A 22428-nucleotide genomic window follows, 5' to 3' on the forward strand; every position below is an offset into this window, starting at 1 on the left:
GTCCTGTCCTTGACACAACATTAAACATGGCGAGCACAGCCATAGCTGCACCAATAAGGACTATAAATGCATCCTGACCGCCTGGATCAGGCTAACCGGAAAATCATTTATTTCCATATATCTCTATGATGATTAAGTATGAGCGGAAAATCCGTTCCGCTCGCGGATTTTGCAAATTTTCGGTAAATTCGCGATCCGCAAACTCCCGCGAATTTACCGAGAATTCGCAAATCCGCAAGTGGCGGATTATTCCGGGGGCAAAAGTTGAACCTGTTGTAACTATTTTAGGATGGCGCCGGCAAGCTGCCAGCGCCATCCTAAAATAGTTACTAAGTTAGCTTCAACAGGAAGCTCTAATAGATAAAATCGAGCAGGTGCTCGATTTTATTTATTAGAGCTTCCTGTTGAAGCTAATTTAGTAAGTATTTTAGGATGGCGCTGGCAGCTTGCCGGCGCCATCCTAAAATAGTTACAACATGCACTTCCTGTAGAGTCGTCGAGGCAGGTGTGCCTTCTTCACAAATCAACCGTGGAAAATCAGCTGTGATGCTGGATAGAGGCTTTTGCATCCTTGACTTTCACGAGCACAATACCCGTGCTGTTCTTGTGACCAGGGGTTTCTTGCTCTTCATCTGCTGAACTGATCTTTCTCTGACCTTTTATACACACAAGAAGCATGTTGAACGCGCATGGTAGCCCTGCCCGTTTGGCCCCGCCCACACACTCGCGGTTTGCACCTTCTGCCCGCCATTCACCCACTATGATGGACAGCTCACTCAAGGGACCCCTGCGCCCGTCGGGGCGATTGCATAGTAACACACACATGGTCGCTCGAATTCAGTGACTCATTCATTAGCCCAAAAACAATCGTGAGCGTCGTCGAGGCTGGACAGGTGTGCCTTCTTCCCAACTCTACCGTGGAAAATAAGCTGTGATGCTGGATAGAGGCCTCACAAGAGGCATGTGCACTCGCATGGAAGCCCCGCCCCCGCCCCAAATCCGCGGATCCGCAAATCCGCAAAATCCGCGGATTTTGCGGATCCGCAAAATCCGCCCATGCTTAATGATGATAACGAAACAGACTTAGAAGAAATGCAAATTATTCATTAAGTAAAAACAATATATTAATAGGAATTGCAGTATAATGTCAAAGAACACACTTGGAAGAAATTCAAAATAATTATTCAATAAGAAAATATATAATAATATGACTTCCATCTTTGTACTATTCAATTATAGACTGGTTTAATCAGTGTCACATATTACCTGTTAAGAGTGGCAGAAAGTAAGCCATTTCATGTAACAGATTAATTGCATTACTAAATTAGGTTGTAGAAGGCCTGTCCTATTTTTGGAAGAAGCAACAGTTTTTCATCACCATTAAAAAAATAAAACCTCGTGAGCTCCAAAGTCAACTAAGCCTGAAGAAAGAAACCAGTATGAATCCCTCCTCCAAGCTCACACCAGCATTGGGTGGAAAGAAAAGACAGGTGTAAACTTGTTGCCGCACAGTGGGGTGAGGGCAATTAAAGTCCAGCCATCTGCCAAATGGTGTCTATGAAAATTTTCTGGAAGCAAAATGTTAACAGAATTAAACTTTAGAATGGAACATGTTTCAAAACAGGGCTAGAAAGTATGAAAGGAGCAAAGGAGCCTTCTTGGCGTGAAAAGACAGATTTCAAAGTACAATCACATTCAGAGAAGATCTCTCCAGTTCTCAGCCCTGGGAAGGCATACAAGTACCACTATGCAACAACAGTTGGAAATCAGTTCCTGAAACAGAATGTGGAAGGACTCTGGTTTAAAAGGCGATTAGTAACATTTGTGATTGAATATTGGAGCATGGCATAGGTTCCAAACTAGTGTTTATGATGGAGAAATGGCCACAAAGCATCTACAGCCACGACCACCAGATGGCAGGATGGCGTAATTTGCATTCTGGGATCTAATGAGCATCTAGGAGTTATAGATTGTTCTTTCCTGGGCTTCCAGGCAACATTCAGCTGTGTGACTCTTCTAGAATGTTTGAATTGTCAAGCCAACATATATATTAGGGTTTCGTAAGAATTCGTAAAAACAGAGGTGAAGGGGCTCATAGTTAAGTGAAAAAATATCGCCGTAAAAAAGACATAAGCACATTCCACGCAAGAGACATTATGGCAACTGCCCGTCATGGAATAGGCGAGCAAGAAGGGTGATGAAAAAAAATAATAAGGGGTGGGGAATGGGTGAGGCTAAAAGTTAGAATTAATAGGAAAGGGGAGAAAATACAAAGAGCAGTAAAGCTATTAAACACGCGTTTTTTCGCCCACTTAAGAAAGTCAACTATGGCTATGGGGAGAGTTAAAGTCTTACAAAGTACTAATAAAGAAGTCTTCAGGTTTGTATTCCAGCATGGACTTCAAGTATCATGATGACATATAGCGCTTTCAGTCACACCGGTCCAGGGCTGTTGCACATGGCCCTTCTTAGGGGGGTTTCCCAAAAATCTTTTTTTTCCCTCCTGGTTTTTGGCATCTTTCTTTTCATGACTTTAGGACTCGGGCACTTTCCCATGGTACTGCAGTGGAAAGGGCCATGCCCCTTTCTACACATGCCAGGAAAGGGTGCATGATTGATTGATTTAGGTGACGTACCTGGGAGTGCCCTATAAAAGGTACACCTCATACCCAGGGCGAGCACTGCACTGACTAGTAGTGGAACGCAGCCACCCACTGGAATAGCCCGTCAAACATCTATCAAGCTCAGGTTGGCCTTTTTCACTCATTAGCCAACCCTGACGGAGACTTTCACAATTGCGCGTGCCCTTCCTACACACATTACGAAGTGGTGCTTATTTGAGGTTTCTAAACATAGGTCAGGCCTGCCATTGCAAGCCTGTGTGTGCGCACTCCCACCTATGGTGGTTGTAAACCAGGTGCAGTCTGCCATTGCGGACCGGTGTGCGCCCTTGCACCTATCATGTATAAAAGCTGTGTCAGCGCACTTGCACAAATGATGTGCTTCAACATGTGTCCAGGTTTCCATTGCAGCCCGGTGCGCGCATTTGCACCTATGGTGTTTCTAAACATGTGTCTAGCCGGCCATTGCAGGCCGGTGTGCGCACTTGCTCCTATGGTGTTTCTCAACATGTGTCCAACCTGCCATTGCCGGTCTGTGTGTGCCCAAATGCACTTCTACTCAGGCTGGCCTTTCTAAATCCCAAGCCATCCTGAGAGGACCCTTCACTACCACTAGTGCACCTGAGGGTACACAGCAAGGGGTGAAGCGGGTAGTAGGTGAAAGGCAGGATAGGTACATCTGTGTGTTCCGTTCCCAGGTAGTGAAAAATACCCATGTGTGTTTTCACTACCGATGAGGTTTACTCTTTCCATAAGCTAACATGGGGAAAGGTTTGAAATTACTTCAGGCTGCAATAGTGGATTGCAGTGGAGCAGTCTCACAATGTTTCCTATCATTGGATTTGCAGTGACAAACCCTTTCCAGTGGTAAAGGTGATTTTGTCTAGGGGTGGGCGGTATTTGCGTAATCGCGTTACGCAAATCTGTGAAATGGTAAAAAATCTCTGCGAACATGCAGAAATTCCACGAACACCCGGAATTGCTTGTTCGCAATGCTTTTTTACTGTTCGCAATCGCTGTTTGCGTGCTCAGGGAAAAATATCTTTCAAACACGCATTTTGAGAAAGCGAACAAGCAAAAAATGTCGCAAAGCTGTGGAACGCTGGCTTGGGGGAGCACATCTGGGCATTCTCCAGTGACAGGTATTAAACACTGAGCATGTAACTGGAACAACAGACCTCTGCCATTTGCTGGCCTGGCTGGATAGATTGGAGACAAAGGTTTTGACACTTGGCCTCTGGAGCCAGATCATGGCCCCACTAAAGATTAAGATCAGCATTCCACAGCCTCATGGTAGATAGGACTGAAATTTAGGGGAGACATCTGTGGTTCAAAGGGAGTTCATTTAAACCCCTTCCAACTTCAGAGGTACACTACAGGAAAACTAATGGTGCCATACTTCAGCAGGGCAGAGATACACTTGTAGGGACATGGGTCCATGGAACCTAAAACTGTGTGGTGCACACTGCCAGAAGAATCTGTTGTACACAAGGAGGATTACTGCCACTGAAAGTGCCCTTCCTGAATAATGGCTGGCATAGGCGGACTACATGCTGTTGTGTGGCACCCGGAAGTGTGCTCTCCAAGGGCTGGTTGGCCTGCCCCCTGTTTATTCAGAGGTCTCAAAGACATCAAAGATCACCTACGAGGGACTCACACCGTCTACTTGTAACACCTGGAGAGGGTGCCCTCTTAAGTACCCACATTGTCTGCTGGATCCCAACTGGTAGCTTGGAGTGGAACTAAGAATGGTGCATGGAGACCGGATTGCCTTTTGTGGAGCCTCTGAAGTCTTGTCCGCATCTAAGGAGTGTGGCCCCCGCATCCTGGTGACCTCAGTATACATTAGCAGCTTGTTGATGGTGAACATATTTACCAGTTGCGGGATCCAGCGCAACCTGCTTCATCCATCGTGCCGCATCTCTCTTGTGCGATATGCCAACTGCATGCTCATTGTGTGCAGTGTCGAACAACAGATTGCGACCCTCAAAGTTGGGGGCGTAACCATAGTAATGCCCCACTGTATCTCGTGAGGCATTGCTGAAACTTGCAACTTAGAGTGTGACCGGAGTTGTCAAGTGCGACCAATATCAATGCGCACCGGATGTTGTGCCTCATTTCTGGGGAGGGGCGGAATTGGCAATTCTTCATTGTGCGTGACTGGAATGGTCTGGGGTGACCTGTATCAACACGCACCAGACATGCCCGGATTGCCGGAGTTCGACGCTGATTGGCGGGTACCTGATGGGGTGCTTGCTCCTTCCGAGAAGCTACCTTGTTTCATTCTCCATTCATTGATTGTTACCTTTTTGTCTCTCAGCATGGTGGACCAACTGCCCTCTCCTCACACAGCCCCAGACGAGATTCTGCTTCCAGATAGTTTAGCCCGGCTCAGGCCTGGGGGATGAGATTGATGGATTGGGCTGGAAGTACGCTTCTGAGAGCGATTGTCAGTGGTTCAAGAGACCACATGACCACCCTTTGCTTCGCAGAACTGGGCTGGTGCTAGAAGGCATTTGTGGAACCCTTTTTGAGTGACCAACTATTGTCCTCAGCCCGCTTCTGCTCCACATCCTGTGGTTGAACTTCCCGAGTGGTGGCCAAACACCCATGTGGCAGCTGCTTCCTAATTAGTCCTGCTACCTACCAACACCTGCTACCCTTGGACCCTGACTAAGAGTGACTTCGGCCATGTGCGGCCGGGTGTCTAGGGGAAGGACAAGTTGTCTCCAATCTGTGGGTGTAGGATAGTCGGGTGAGTTGGTGGGGGAGGAGGCTTGGGCCATGGGATCTGCAGTGTGTTATCAATTGACCTGCTGGGTATCAGTTGTATCACATTAGGGTGCTGAGTGTGTATATGTGTGAGCATGTGCCGTACGGACCTGCCTGATATCTATTGTACTGCATATAAGTGCAGAGTGACTGTATCCGTGGGAGTCTGTGATTCACAACACTGGCCAGCTGTGTTGCGTTACACGTTGATTCCTTGCCAAAATATCATTACGTTTGAAATTGGTTTTATCTGTGCGGCCCCTGCCCACTGTGCTGCTAAAAGTACTATAATTCTTTGTATGCACATATTTCTGACAACACTGTGACTCAGGGTGCACCCTATAACTGTGTGGTATTAAATTATATAAATTGCTGAGGTGGGTCTGGGGTGGACAACGTGTTGTACCACATAAAGTTGCTGGGGGGTGCAGGATAGGATCCTCTCAAGTGCGCATATTACTGTTGTCATTTTAACATGGTTGGGCCTAACACAGCTAGTAATAATTCCATGTGTGATTTATGCCCAGACATACATGATGTTCATGTTCTGTTGATTATTGTGTGTGTTGAATGCAAACATTATTTGAATACATCACATGTGAAGTCTCTTTTGTGATGCTCAGTGTGTTTATTGTGTGAGAGTGCTGTGCCAATGCTTTACACATTGCCTATGTGATAAGCCTGACTGCTCAGTGCTAAGCTACCCAAAGGTGAGTGCAGGTGGTACAGTTTGTTTAATCACCCACTCCTGAAGGGAGTGGTAGGTTCTGCCTGGCTAGGGCATCGCCTCATCCAACCAGAAAATGCCAGTTCCGACAAGTGCTATTTTAATGTAAGATCGGATATGTCCATCAGTGAACCAAAGAGCTGTTCATGCTAAATATTGTGCGCAAAGCGAGTTTAGAGACTAGTCAGTACTTAGTAAGGAGTCCCACATCTCTGTAAAAATCTCTAACTGATCATTAAGTTTGTATATGAGGCTCTCATGGGATACTGTGGCTGTCATTGCCTGCAGCCACTCAGCTAAAGTAGGACTAATGGTGAGTTTCCATTTTCATAGGATAGTTATTTTTTCAGTTGCTAAGGAGGTATCTAGCCATCGTTAAGTATGGGTATGAAGGTCCTCCGAGCTTTGGGAATCCTGAATCTAGTGCCATACAGGGCTGAATGAATAAGGAACTAGCCCCGTATAATTTACCCATATTAGGGTCAGTAAAGATGGATCACTAGGCAGCACCATAGGATGTGTGGCATGTCCCCTTCGAGTCTACCTCATCGCCAGCCATTAGGCACATGTTTGCATTATATAGCTTTTGGGGTGAACAGTGCCAATCATGCATTATTGTGTAAAAAGTGAATTTCAATCTAAACTCCCTAATGCGTTTATCATTTGTCTCCACGAGGTTTGCCCAGTCTTCATCCTTGTATTCTTTCAGCGATATTGCCATTTAAGAGAAGGCAGATGTGGGATTAGAAAATAAGTTCTCTGATCAGGGAGTTGTATAGACCTGTCATTAGTTTTTGTAACAGCTCCATTCTAGTAGATATCCATGAAGTGAGGAAGGTGTAAGGGCTTATGGCTGTTTTTCAAATTTATGTGTAATACAGTGCCATAGCTGCTAGCATTGTAAGGGCTGGTTTCGGTTTGCACCAGTTTGTTCTATGCGATCGAAAGGTTATCCGGGATCATGCAAGTGAGGTCTCTACTCACTAGTATACCTAGGTATTTAAGCTAGTAGGGGATCCACTTGGATGGTAGGCCTCGGATGGAGTTGTTTGTCGTTCATAATGGCATGGCTTCACACTTTTACCAGTTTATTTTGTAGCCAGGGTAACTGGAGAATCCTGTATCCGTATTGATTAGTTTCAGCACTGGTGTTTCTGGGTAGGACAGGATAACAAGGACTTAATTTGATTTCCTTGTAAGTCCCTTGTAAAGTGGTATCCCATATACCCAGGGCCTGTAAATTAAATGCTACGAGTGGGTCAGCAGTGCTGATTACACCAACTACAGATGTAGCCTTTCAAACCTGTCACTGCCACTGCCGGGCCTGCATGCGCAGATTACTGACACATTGACTTGGCATTTAAATCTACTTGCCAGTCGTAAAGTCCAATTTTACTACACCTAGGTCGCACCTAAGTTAGGCCCTAGGTAGCCCTATGGGCAGGGTGATTTGTAGGTTAAAGGTAGGATATATGCATTTATTGATTGGCATGTCCTGGTAGTGACTAGGCCTGGGCGGAGTGCTGGAAAAACTCCAACACACTCTGAGGAGTTAGGCCAGGGATGGAGTCCATTAAGTCGAACTACTTGCCCTGATTTTTAGCAGCAGGAATTTGTCCCGCACTGTAAAATCAGTGTGAAAGGCAATAGGCGTTGCGCCAAAGGGAGCTGCTGCTTTCTGCCACTCGAGTAGACATTCTACTTGAGCAGAAGATCCCTCAACGCGAGCAACAGATTTCGCTATGTGTAATGTAATGTAATATAATGTAAATTGATACTTGTATAGCGCACTACTCACCCGCAATGGTCTAAAGGCGCTTGAACGAATACCGCTGTGGAACCCATCCTGGCTTTCCCTGTGAGGCGTCCACTACTGGGCACCCCCAAGGAGGAGGCAGGCATCCTTAGCGTTGTGGGGGCCGTTGTAGAGATTAAGCAAGCTATTGCCCAGAGTTGCTGAGTGGGACTCCATGATTGGAATAGGCACTGAGGCGAGAATTTTCAGGTCCGTGGAATTTTTGAGCCCAAGACCCGCCGAGGCGGGGAATTGAACCCTGGTCCCGGGCTAGACCTCTGCAGCAGGGTCTGCCGCTCTAATCATTAAGCCACGCTTCTCCAATGTGAGCGGTCGTGACCTGCTGAAAATACCCGTGTTGAAAAATCTCACCAAGAGAAGGTCATGTGGGCAATTTTTTCTCACAAGCCCTCGGCAACTTAATGTTGGTGAGCCGCTCGAGAGAAAAAACTCTGCTCCGCCTCACCTCACCGAGCTTTGCGGTCCTCCTCGTGGAGCGCAGCGTGGGCAAAACTCTGCAAACTCTGCCAGCGGAGCGGAATTCTTCACCCATCCCTGGCAGTGACAAACATTCTATTTGTTTCTCACTATTGTAAGGCCTACTCTGCTCATTCACAGCGTCCCTCTGCTTTGACGCTTTAGGAACTTGCGGCCCCCCTCTATTCACAATTGGAAGTCGAGGATTGTAAGTAACATTTCCCTTGCCTTACGACGATCTCTTTGTGTTGGGATACCACACACTTTCAAAATAGTGATAGCCCGTATATTTTTTCTTTAGGTGTTGGTCGAGTTTCCAATCAAGTATTTTGATGTACTTTTGTGACTAAAGATGTAAGTACAACTATTTAATACTGGCCTTATTCGAGCATGGACTGAATAGTCAACCTCTAGATTTTGAGATGACTTTTAACTTTTACCTGCAGCGTTTCGTTATCCATCATTCTGTGGTACACAATCTTCAGACGGCGAGTGATAACTGTGGTCTTCGGCTGAATGAGTGATATCTTTTGTAAGTTTGCCTTTTAGATTGAACTTTTTGGCCTAATAACTTTTGGCACAGAAATACTTTGACAATTGTTTGTTTTTCTTTTTCTTTTTTCCTCTGTAGTTGCGAATTTGTATCGTTGAGATTGACCACTACTTTTGAGCGGTTTATTCTAGTTTCTACAATAGAGCTTTCTCAGGCCTATTTTCCATGGTAATTCTGATTGAATTGATTCACTCCGTCGTAACACAACGGTTTTAATTAAGTTTTGTCACTCCAACAATTGATACCCTGTTTTAATTTTTCAGATATAATTGCCCCACAACCCCCTCTCCTATTTGTCCTGATGAAGACCCCGCCTAAGGACTAAACTTAACCTACAGATAGGGGTCGAAACGTCGACGGCTCTTTTCCTTGGACATCCGGCACAAGCCCCTGATAGTTCCATCCATAGGTTGTGACCGTAGAATGTCTTTCTGTAGTAATTCATCAATGGAGGCCACAAATTTAGGCCTTTGTATTTGTATTTGAAATGTTTGATTCCTTATTGATTGTGGTATCAATAATTGTGTTCTTTTGATTAACTGTGTCTATTCCTTCAATTTTCACACCTTTGAGCACCCCCTTCCTTCCTTCCTCCCCCTCTGGGGCTATTCATTTTATATGAAATACTATGAAGTAAATCCACCATTGTAGCTGTCTGGTGTTGTAAATAAATTGCAATACTTTTGAAAGAAACCAAAATATTTTTCTTGAAATTGTTTTTCCGAATCTTCTTAAGTTATTGATGTATTGTCAGTGTGTGTAGCTAGTACAACACACTTTTCTTGCGGGGACCCCCTACCTACATGTATCATATAGCGCCCAGGTCCCCGTGACTGCATGGATTCAACCCCCCTTTGTGTAATGTACTCTGCTCATTGACTAGCATTGGGAGTTCCCATAAATATGTTTAAGTGAAAAATCATGATCTGAGAAGAGTAACGTTGCCATGCTTGGTTTATTTAGAATGGCAGTAGGAAATCCTGCTTACTACTTGCTAGTAGTTGGATGATTTTACATTACTATTTTAGAAATGCTACATTTAGAAAGTGGGCATTTCTCTGTGCTTATAACTCTAGTGGTTTGCAGCCTGGCTGCAATCCATGACTAGGGCTGAGTGACAGTTACACTTGGTGCATACTTTCATAACAGCCACCACACCAGAAGGGCTTGGTGTGAGAGGGGAGGCATCTGCATCCATCTGCATAATGATATGTCTTCCTGGGCTGGGACAGAGGGAGGTGGGGCACACTTACATTTGTATAGGCTGTGTCCTGCCTTCCCACAAAGGGCTGATTTACCCCTACTTATGTTTGGAGCCTGAGATGGGGTTGAGAGGGAATGCTGTATACTAGAAAGTTTTTCTCTGATGTTGCCCCTTGAAACAATGACATTTTAGAGCAAACGTACAGGGGCTCTAACCCCATGTTTTTAGAGCACTTTTGGACCGGGTATTAAACCTCTGTCGGAGGTATTGCTGTGCTGCACAAGGCTTCATCTAGACTGCTCCTCTGCTGTTGTCCTGCTACTTGCTGGGTTCACTTGATCGCTTTCCCACTTGTTGCCCTACTACTAGCGGCTCCCTAACTTTGGACTACCCAGGCACTGTGATGTTGTGAGGAGAAACCACCATCCCTGCCATCTACCTGCCTGGATGAGTGACTATATCGTGCCGACGCCTGTGCAGCAATTCCTGGAGAAGTCACAAGGACTACCTCTAACCCCACTGCGCCCAGACCGGTGTGGGCTCCGGGGAGCGATTAAGCTTCCGTGTCTGAGGGAGTGAAGAGCGAGCTGACTGCAGTACCAAGAGCCAGGACTTTAGAGTTGGGCGGTGGGTGATGCACACCCTCCAGATAGAGAACGCATTAGCAAACCGAGCTGCTGAGAGTGTTGTGTAACTGAGTATTGTTCGTACCGGGGAAGAGATGTGATACCACTGCATGCTTGTTATACCCACTGGAGGCAAACTTCTGCTCCAACCCGGGCCTCTCCTTATCAACAGGAGATGCCACCGGTGGGCTGAGTCGATGACTACTGTAACTCCGGTAAAGGGAGGATCAGCATGTTTGGTTCTCAAAGCGCTGATGCTATTGGGGCACACAACTTTCTTTTTACACAATGTGTGCAGTGGCAACACACATCACCCTGCACCTTGGCTCATACTTTGTGTTTGACTGGCGAGAACTGGACTTGAGTGGTCCCAATACTCTTGCCAGCGATACCCTAATTACTGGAACCGAAGCGCCTGCGAGACTACTGAGGTTGAAAGGAAAGAAATGTGTGTGTGATAAGAATGGATGTGGTATAGGTAATTCTGCCTGCTAATAATGGAGAGCAATGTTCACATTGGTTCTGAGTATTCTCCTTCATCGTTAAGAACATACACTTTAGCATAGTAATTCAGGTGGTGTGCAACTTTAAAGCCTCTCTGTGTGAAAGATGTAGTCTATTTACAAAGACGTCTGAATTATGCATGAAGGTGATGAAATGGTCTTGGAGTACAGCATATCAGAAATGCATCTCAGGTGGTAGTTTTGTCATCAGTCTTTGGCTTTCAATGCAGACATACACGTGTTACAGTCTCCAGTTGGTGATTTCCACAGACTGCAAAGTTTGTCTAAGTCTGTGTAGCGACCTTGGCTTCTAGGCGGAGTGCCACTGAGCAGCGTCTCTATAGCACAGAGCTTGTGGAACTGAGGTTGTAGTTTTTCCAATGTAGTTAGTGTGTGGTGTTCTATGAAGTGCTGAAGGTGGCCTGGGTAATAGAATTACTTTGTTACACCATCTGTTGCTATAAGCATTGTTGTGGGGTCAAGGCGTCTACAGCAGATGGTCAAGAAGTCTGCATCAGATGTTGTGTTCTCTTAGAAATGAAGTGAGAGAAACTTTTGTTTGTTTTCCATATGACATTGGCTTTGTGGGAGAAATCAGAAGAGAAGGAGACATTGTGCCAGTGATAGGGGTAGGGTCCATGTTTGTGTGATACCTGGAGCATCGTACAGGTATGTTGGTATCTCAGCAGGTAAGTAATAATGGGTCAAGGAGCATTAGAAGACACATAATGTCTCTGGCTGAGTCGGTGGGCCCTCTATATATCGAGGTGGTTGGAAGTTTAACCCAAGTAGTTTCAGAAGCCAGAGCCCAAGGAATGTGAAAATGTTGTCTTTTACATCTAATTTTGGAATACCAAAAAAATCTAATGTTGCATCTCCTTGATCAATCTTCCATTTGTGTCATTCCCCTCTTTGTATGCTATAATTGATCCCACAATACAGTCATGTTTTGATCTTAGACTCTACGTTATCCAAGCTGTGTTCTGTATGATGAAGTAACATTTTGAATGAGGCATGTCCCCATGCAATGTTTTCAGTTCCTTTACTAGTGTATGTAGTAGACTATTTCACAGCAGTCTGAGAGGATTTGATACTTTTAAGGTCACTCATGAGCGAGTTCAGGGTCGTAAATAACAATTCTGTTGTGGAAAAGGGTGCCCTTAATTCTTGCCTCCTTTTAGGGCTTCTGAAAATGATAGTTTCTGAACTCTTTTTATTTGGACATATTATAATGTGAAGGAGTTGTGATCACCTTTAAAGAGCAGTTGTCTAGTAGAAGCGAGCAGTTATCCACCCGTCTTTATAAGACTGAGAAGGAAAGATTCTATGCAGTGTTGTGAGATCTCTACCAGATGGTGTCAGAGTACCACTATGACGCTGGTGCAATGTTTACAAAACTCACAGAATGTCAAAATGCCCCCCTTCAGCAAGCGCCATTGCTAGCTGCCAGGGATTAGTAGCTGTATATCTACCTTTGCGCATCACCCAGGTTCCTTTGGAAGTAAATCCTCTAGGATGCTTCACCCTCATGGCAAGGCATGTCATATCCCTAAGTCCTTACCGATGCTGCTTAGGGCCTTGTTGTCAGGTGTACAAGAGGCTGCTGCCGATCAGTAAGAGAGAGCTCCACACACATTGGGGTTGATCAATGTGGTCAGGGGTAACAGTGGATAGCTCAGGGTTCTGGATGGTTTCCAAGCTGTGTCTGTGGTGGCTGCTGCTGGAGCTGTATCAGTAGGGCCTGGAGAGTATATGGCTCCTTCCAGCCTTGCAAGAGGATATACCCAGAGGATTCTCCACAGAAAGTGTTCTGAAGCCTGATTTGAGAGTGGTCCATTTCAGTGGTCCCTCGTCTAACCTCCAATTTAGGTCAGTGACTGATATGCTTTTAACTGAAATCGAATTCACGCTAACATAACCTAAGACACGCCGTCTTCCATTTTGAAGTGACGCTGTATCACACCATGTGATCACTGATGTGGTTATTGCTTGGCTAAATAAAGAACATCAATCTTCCCACTAAAAGATGGAGAATGTTACAAGGAGCTTCTCACCTAGTTGTACCTAACCAGGGACATCCCAACTGACCCAGGCTATTATTTTACAATGTGTGGACAACTGTGCTTGAACAAACTATGAGAGCAACTGTATTCAATGTAGTAGTATTATGAGAGAATTATCAAATGCATGCATTATAAAAAAAAAAAATCTTGCTTGTTGTGTATTCATGCATATCCTGAGGACCAAGTACTTGCTTAGTAGTGTATAAAATAATTTGTCTTAAGTCTTATAAAAGCACATACTTTTTCACTGTGACTAGGATACCCTTTTGTAAGGCAAATCTATGCTAGATTTTGCAATGAATTTAACAGGTTCTTTGTACTATGATCTTTATTCCTCACTGCTAACCAGTCTGAGGATATCGTTTTTGCATTTTGCTGAACAATACTTTATATAAACTCCTTAAAATATCTTCCCATGTATGTCATTGTCACTGTGAATGCTACAGTTTTGATTCTGGGTTTTGGCTCCACAAACAGGTCCAGTCGGGAAGCACCAAAGTCCGTATTGGGTCTACTTCGATCGTGGTCCAAAGAGTTGCCGTGCATATGGTAGGGTGATGAGAAGACTGGTTTGCACGCTGACAGTTATTGGTTACCTACATTGAGAGACTTCATGGCGGAGCTCATGGAGACTCGGCTATCTTCGGTGCAGTCAAACTCCCCCCCCCACCAACTCTTTTTGCTTTCTATGGTTTGCCACACTTCATACCAGGTACTAATAGGCTTTGTAAGAGAAAGCAGCAACACCCTCAGCACACATGCCAATGGACTCAATTCATACAGGAGATTTAAGATTTTTTAAATTAAACATGTTTTTATCATGAGTGTCTCCAACCTAAAATTGCCTCTGGAATATAAGCCAATAGGAAAAATATATTCCCCTGAATTAATTTTTCTAAATCTACCACTTCCCAGTTTGAAAATATTGGCATATATGTCTCGCGCTCCATTAGTACGGATATTTGACTTTTCTACTTTCAAAGTATAATAAAACAGTAGTTTAATCATGAACATGCCATTTCCTGCTAATACAACATGACATTCCCTCCGCATACTATTCCAATAGGATCAATTAAAGAACCAAAAAAGGTCCTAACCCCAGTGGGAAAATGGTGATCATGTTCAAGTGCTGATGTTTTTGGCTGAGTAGCTGAAGTAGTCTTTGGGACAGCTCTAATTCCACCTCCCGAACTTTCTGGAAGAGGTTCCAATCGAACTGGACGCTGCATATTTCCTGGTGCAGTGTTTGGTCGAGAAGACGAAGGCTGCACATAGGAGGGGAAAAAAGAGAATCTTTAATTAGAGCACAAAGTAATTTGGGCACGCAGTTTTACAAAAACTATTACCACATTCATTGTGTTTGCTTCTACATTGCAGTAGCTGAAAACAAGTCGATTGTTAGTTCACGTTTAATGTATTATTGTTTAGTAAAAGATCAATTTTCACGTAAATGAAACAGACTTGACCAACAACCAACACTTAAAATGTATTAGGGATACACTTGGACACATCTTATTTTCAAAAAGAGTGAGTAGCATGTTAAGGAAAAGTAATTAAAGTGAAATAAGAGTAAGTTAATGCATAAGACTACACAATGGAAATAGAACTGGGAACCAGGCCATTCTTGGGATATTTGTTGGTCATACATGCTATCCCATGTCAAAGTGAGTAGAATGCCTTGACGTTTTGGAGTAACTTCAGTAACAATTTGTCAAGGAGACAGCTACCCGTAATTGTTTGCCATCTTCATGTAAAAACGTGTACAACTGTTTCCTAAATTAACTGATTGCGTGCACGTTTTTGACAAATCTAGATTGTGGAGTTTCATTCTGCCATTCTCGTGCCCACATCGGGTTCTACCTTTTGGTGTGCATGGGACACCGAGTGGTGTACTTCTTCCGGAATGCATAGCAAGGGGGCATTGATTTTGTTGCTGTATGATGCTGGCATCGCTTTGGTTTCCAAGATGTTATACCTATTCCTTGATTGTACATAAATAGGTTATTTTCCTTTTAATTATGAGACAGACTTTGCCTTAGTGTCTTATCTGCCATCTGTCTGTGCAGCTAATCTCCTGGGTGCAGATTGTTGTGTTGGTGTGCAGTGTCATGTAGCAACAGGATTTTTGATCCTGCCTCGAGGGTGGTAACTTCTGCTTCTTGTACCAGCTTTAGACTGTCTTATGAGATGTTGAACCATCCACTTGGGACCACTATGACAGCCTGGCATTCACAAAGTAACACGCCAGGCCACTGCCTGCATGACATTTACTGGACTTTGCAATGGCGTGGAGCAGCGAGCCTCTGATTAAGCTTCACTAAAGCAAAGGTTCCAGTAGAAACTGCAACAAAATGCTGCCTCTGGTACTAGCCCCTGCACCTGCTCTCAATACATCAGCCATCCTATTTTGGCCTTCAGCAATAAAGACTTAACGAAGAACAACAACATTGACTCTCATATCAACCTCTATCATGCCCCACCCTGAAGAAAGTCAAACTGAGAACATAAGATGTTTCATTGTTGGCTTTGGAAAGCTGCAGAAATCTCAGACTCCATCTCCTGGCCCGTAGCCATGATCTCCAGCCTATTCCAACAAATTAGAGGTAGCTGCTTTCTTTTCTGCTCCCATTGGGTCTTATACAGAGACTTCTATAAATCACACTTCCTCTAGCGCTCTTTAACGTGATCTCCACACATCCTGAATATTTAGGGACACACAACCTCCTCTACTACTTCTGCACTTTGTGTATTCATCTTGAGACATGCTTTGATTAGTACTGGTTTTCTTGTTACTCCAAGTCTATTTTCTCCTCCCAGACCTTACATCATGTAGTCCATACTCTGGAGACATGTGCCAGGAGGCCTATTTAAAAAAAACAATTCAAGGCACCTCGCTACCCTCCTAAAAGGAAAGAAATCTCAACTCCTACACTTACAGATCTGGCGATAAAAGACCACCAGTGTTAAGTACCCTCCTGTGTCAACTACCAAACCAGCCCAGAAACCCAACAGACTGTGATCGAAGCTGTGTAAACTAGCAGGGAGGGTCAAATTGTTGCAAGGATTGTAAATGTAAATGTAAATGTATAGGCATTTATATAGTGCACTACTTACCCGTAGGGTCCCAAGGCGCTTCGACCGCTGCGAAACCCTTCCTGGCTTCCCTGAGAGATGGTCCCTTAATGGGTATCTCCAGGGTGAGACCAGGCATCCCCGGCGGTCTGGTGGGGCCGTTAGTGAAGATGAGGCAAGCTAATGCCCAGAGTTGCCGAGTGTGATCGCTGATCAGAGTGGGCACCAAGGCGAGAGAATTATCGAGTCCGCTGACCCTGGTCCAGAAACCTGCCGCGCCGGGAATCGAACCCTGGTCCCGGGCCGTCCTCTGCTCTCGGGTCTGCCGCCTCTAACCAGTGAGCCACACTACTTCACTTCAGGATTGGGACGAGGGAATAGAATGACAGAAATGGGGTTACATTTATTTGAAGCATTACTTCATTGTTGCTTCCTTATCCTCGTATTTATACATCATAAGGATCTAGCAAAGCAGACACGACTGACATTAATCATCCATCAAGTTAGCTAAAAAGACAGGGCAACGTCCAGACACAAAGGAGGAAGGACTGAACTTCTGAACGTTAAATGCAACAAAGCCTCACGTACCCATGCCAAAACAAGCAACTAGAGGAGCACACCTCCAAAACAAGGAAACAAACCAGGAACATAGAGGAAGAGCCATAAGGGAAATAAGGCACGAAGCCCTTTAGCTTGAAAAGATAACAGCCCAGGGAAGGAACACTAGGATCAATAATGCCAAATGTGAAGTCCTAGAATCTATGTAGGAGACCTGGGCCCCCAAACCAAACAATACCTAAGCACTCTTTTGAGAACACCCAAAACATGCCACAAGACCACAGCAGTTCAAGCTAGATCCTACGAAGAGGCCAGAATAAGGGTCAGTAGTGACATATAAGGCAGCAGAAGAGAGCCCAGCATGTAGAAGGGAAGACCCAGGCCAGCTAAACATACATTCTGGGATAAAATAAAACAAGTAAGTCCCAGTATAAACATGCCCCATACTAAGGCTAGGCCCCAGCATGCCACTGAATGAGACAAGCCCAGGAGGTGACAGACATATGCCAGGAATCAAAACGTGCCAACCAACACCAGAAAAGAAGTGAGGCCAGTCAAGTTCAGCATCTCCAGAAAATAAACCCAACAGCAAAGAAGCAGGCGAGAAACTAAAGCAAAGAACTAAAAAGCCCAAGCAATAAACAGAGTGAGCCTTAGCATTATGCCTTCCTGTGAGCTTGGAGAAAAGAGCATCACAATACTCCACACCAAAAAGTGAAGAGGCAACCCAGCCTCCAAAAAGAAGGTACACAACAGTAAGCAATGTAGAGTCTAAACTCCTTCCTCCAAAATAGACCATATTTGGGCACTACCATCAGAACACAGGGGTAAGAGGCACAAAAAGAAAGGTGGTACCAATGAGAAAAAGCATGACCTGGGAATCTCACACTCCTAGCACTACGACAAAGGCAGCAGCCAGGAAAAAAGAACCTGACAGGAGCCAGAGACCCCAAACTAAGAACCCACCAGAAGACAAGTAAACTAGATAATTAGAGGAAACTATCTTTTGCAACAAACACCAATCAAGTAGTGCAGAGCAGGAAGGGCATGACAATCAAAGCAGGCACCAACACCACAACTCCAGCACACTGCAGCAGGCAGAGAGCACAAGACCTAGACATGGAGAAACCCTCAGCCTCAGCTGCACAACCCCTATTCAAAAGACTTTCAACACAAAGTCCACAAGAGTAAGAAGAAAAAAAAGAAGCAGCCCACAACAATCCCATGCTTATTGAGGCAAACTGTAGTGGGAGAAGGAGGGAGGCAAAGCAGGAAGCAAGTACAAGCAACATCACTCATTGGGCAGGCACCCAACTTCAGCGGGAAGCAAGGCCACAAGAAGTGCAAGAGGGAGCAAATGGACCACGCCCTGACATGACAAATGTACCCCACCTGAATAAAGTCAACCCCAACAAGAAGTACATGGGGTGGCCCACCTCTACACTGCAAACCAAACCGGTGGGACAGGGGCAAAATACACAGAAGCAAAACAGAGATCTCACTGGAGGTATCAAATGGCAAACCGAAAAGGCCACATGAACCCTATTCCCACGGCACCAAGGAAGCAACGCAACACAAAACATGAAAGCAGGCATAGAAGAGGCACCAAGCTACACACTCCATAAGGAAACCCAACAATAAAAAGTGTACAAAGGTGCCAGCTTGGAGAAACATGCATTTGCAATGCAATAGGTCTCGCATTAGGAAAGTTTGAGCTATTGGTCTTGTAAATGACAATTTTTTTATTTATGTGTCGGTTTGGAAAATAGCTAAATTAATAGCTTTGTCATTTACAATGACAATAGTTATAACCTTCGCAAATGTGACACCTATAACCTGGGGTTGCGGTGAGTGATGCTGTGGTGGTGCTCAGTGATGCAGTGGTGGTGCTGAGTGATGCAGTGGTGGTGCCGAGTGATGCTGTGGTGGTGCCGAGTGATGCTGTGGTGGTGCTGAGTGATGCTGTAGTGGTGCCGAGTGATACTGTGGTGGTGCCGAGTGATGCTGTGGTGGTGCCGAGTGATGCTGTGGTGGTGCCGAGTGATGCTGTGGTGGTGCCGAGTGGTGCTGTGGTGGTGCTGAGGTGATGCTGTGGTGGTGCTGAGTGATAATGTGGTGGTGCTGAGTGATAATGTGGTGGTGCTGAGTGGTGCTGTGGTGGCGCGGAGTGATGGTGCTGTGGTGGCACGGAGTGATGCTGTGGTGGTGCCGAGTGATGCTGGGGTGGTGCCGAGTGATGCTGGGGTGGCGCCGAGTGATGCTGAGGTAGTTTGGTATGCCCTGTTCCCATGATGCACTGGGCCAGGGACAGACTAATTTGCATGTAGCCAGGTTCTGAGCTGGGATGGTGCAGTGAGCTAAAAAACGGTGATGGATCAAGCCCTGATCTTTGGACTGGGTAGGAGTGGTCTGCTTAATTCAGACACTCTGTCCATCACCACCCCCTTTTCTGAATCGAGTGATGCTGGGGTGGCACCGAGTGATGCTGGGGTGGCACCGAGTGATGCTGGGGTGGTGCCGAGTGATGCTGGGGTGGTGCTGAGGAACTGTCCTGGGCAGCACTGAAATAATGAGGACTGGAAGTTAGAACGGGGAGTGTGAATGAAGGGGGGAGTACAATAGTTATAAAATAAAACAAGGGGCCGTGTGCGAGTGGAACGGTCGGAACCTAAATAGGGTAGTGGGTGGGCAGACATTGTAAGAGTTTTTAAGCATAGTGGGCAGTATATGTGCATAGGCCAGTGCATGAGTAGAAGGGTTAGCATGCACACAGTGTGTGAGCAGCAGGAACAGGGAGTGCAGCGTGGGATCTGAGGCTTTAAGGAGCTATGGGAGCAAGCTGCTGGAAGGAGCGTGTGAGCATAAGGGACACGCACACAAAGCAGTCTGAACAAAACGGACAGGGAGCAGAAGAGGCTGAGCGCATGCAGAAGGGACAGGGTGCAGAGGGGACAGGGTGCAGAGGGGACAGGGTGCAGAGGGGACAGGGTGCAGAGAAGGAGCAGAGTGCGGCATGAGGAAGAGGGACAGGGAGCAGAGATGGCAATATTTGAGTTGAGAAGATAGAACACAGAAGGTGCAAACTGTGTGACAGGCAGGGAGCACAAAGGACGCGGTATAAGCAGAAGTGGCAGAGACCTCTGTGTTTGGGCAGAAGGGGCAAGACGCAGAGAGGGCAGAGTGTAAGCAAGAAGAATGGGCACGAAGCCGAGAGGGGTGTGTGTGAACAGAAGAGTGTGAGCAAAGTGAACAGGGTGCAAAGGTAGCAGTGTATGAGTAGAGGGGGCAGGGTGCAGAGGGGGCGTGCATAAGGTGGGAGGCAGGGGCAGTGAATGTGCAGAAGGGACACAGAAGAGGGAGCAGTATGTCAGCTTAAGGGGCAGGGTCTGGCGGCTATGTGAGCGAAGACGGCATTAACTGAATACGAAACGTTATTTTGCCATGGAATTGACGGCACTGCAAATGTTGCAATTAATCAAACTGCATATATCTTTTAGGTTGCTACACTCGGGTCAACTTTGGAGGCAAAGGGCTGTCTTGTCTCCGAAAGTCACAGATCAGGTACATGTGAGCTCGTGTGTATGTATACATGTATAAAACACCCATATACGAGAAAGTTTGTAAAATGGGGTATACACAACTTTCAGAACCAGCATGGCATTCGTGAAACGGGTGTAACGCTGCTGGTAAAAAAAAATACATGACCACAGGAAAGTCTTCCTGGATGGATGAGGGGTGTGGGGTATTGAAATGCCGTCAGCTGCTCGTTCATATGCAAACGCAAAACATCTTGAGCTGCCGACTCTGCAGAACTAAGATGGACTTAGGCATGTTCACACAGGCGTTGGGAAGGAAGCGTGATGCCTGAAAGAAACCCCGTGCACAAAAGAGGTGTTGTGCTTCAATAAATAAAATAAAAAAGTATGTGACCAAGGGAAAGCCTTCTTCAGTGGATAAGGGGTGTGGGGTACTGAAATGCAGTCAGCTGCTCGTTCACATGCAAACGCAAAACATCCCGAGCTGCCGACTCTGCCGTACTGAGATAAACTGTAGAAGCACCGACACAAGACACACAAGAGTGACGTTGGAGGGGTGCTGGGGGCGGGCAAGCACTGTTGTGTGAGGGGGAGGTGGTGTGGGATACGGAGAGATTAAGTGACGGGCGAAGAAGATTATGCCATCAGAGGAGCACAAACAAAGTAACCAGTGTGTTTCTGAATTAAAAAACAACAAGCTCTTGGCATTGCTGTGGGGGGGGGGGGAGAGAAATGCGAGACACGGCCTGGCGGCCGTGAAAAGTGTGAAGCAGGGGGCGGGGGAGCTCGTGAAAATAAAGCCTGTGGGGGAAAAGCGCGTGCTTGTGTTCACGTGAACTGTTTGAAATCCGCCGATGGTTTGAGAACTTATTTTGCCTACTATAATTCTTCCCTATCCATTCCTTGCGGAATGGGATAGGCGAGACCTAAAAAAAAGGCTTGACAAAGTCAATAGGCCGGTCCTTGGCTGTTAGCTTTTTGGCTTTGTCAATGCTTGCTTTGTGATATTTTTGTAAAACTTTATTGATGGCTGAGCTGCTGGGCTCTTGCTGCCATTATAAAAATATTTTGAAAAATGGCAATAAGGAAAAATATTTTTGGGTCCTAAAAAGCCCATAAAATCATTGCAACAAAAATGCTTTTGTGAGTGGATGCACATTTTGAAAAGAGCAGAATGCCTTTGGCTAACTTCACTGCGAGTAACGCCAAAGTGGGTTGCCCAAAGAAAAAGGGAAAAGGGCATTGAATAAGAAGCAGGGGAAAGATGTATAAAAACGCAATCTGATCTAGAGAAAGGGTGACCCAAAGCCCACTATATCTATATATGGTACTGTATTGGAGACACAAAGTATCTGAAAACATTCAGCTAAAGGGGTCTTTAGGGCAGACCTAAAACGCACCGTAACCTCAGCCATGGAATACAATAGACAACGAGCCTAATTTATTGATGAAGAGAAAAGTATTACGCCTGTGAGCTCTGAAAATATAAGAAATTACTCTCACTCGGTTAGTGAACACCTACAAGCGAGCTCAAAACATGTACAGGAAAAAAAGCTACTTTTTGGGAACAGAGACTTCTTTTTCATCACCAGACTTTGATCCACCACAAGAGAGAGAATTACACAAAAGGGCAAAAGAACGAGGAAGAGAAGTCGGAAAAACACTGAAACCATGGATGAAAAGACATGCAGGAGTAAGATAAACTCGCGAGGGTGTGTATCATGGTGGTGGATGAGAAAGTCAGGACGAGAAAGCCTTGGTAGTCAGCACCCCAGCCTTCAGTTGCCGGCTTCCGAGCAAACTCTGGGCCCGCCACTTTTTGTTTTACAAATTAAGCGCTGCCGTTGCAAACTATGGTGCAGCAGGTGCAGCGGCTCCGGCCCCCCAAAGGTAATAATGGAAATCATTGTGCTCCAAATAT

General features: G+C 45.6%; 1 protein-coding gene across 3 annotated transcripts in view; it reads right to left on the minus strand.

The window, feature by feature from the left end:
* Positions 1-22428, minus strand: part of ERICH3 (glutamate rich 3) — a 569740-nt gene that overhangs the window by 361090 nt on the left and 186222 nt on the right. For all 3 annotated transcript variants that reach the window (XM_086953866.1, XM_086953868.1, XM_086953865.1), the window contains exon 6: positions 14439-14606. In XM_086953866.1, coding sequence (XP_086809992.1) covers positions 14439-14606 — 168 coding nt within the window. The remainder of the gene's footprint in view (positions 1-14438; positions 14607-22428) is intronic.

Source organism: Lissotriton vulgaris, chromosome 1_1 (genome assembly GCF_964263255.1).
Source record: "Lissotriton vulgaris chromosome 1_1, aLisVul1.2, whole genome shotgun sequence".
Lineage (NCBI taxonomy): Eukaryota > Metazoa > Chordata > Amphibia > Caudata > Salamandridae > Lissotriton > Lissotriton vulgaris.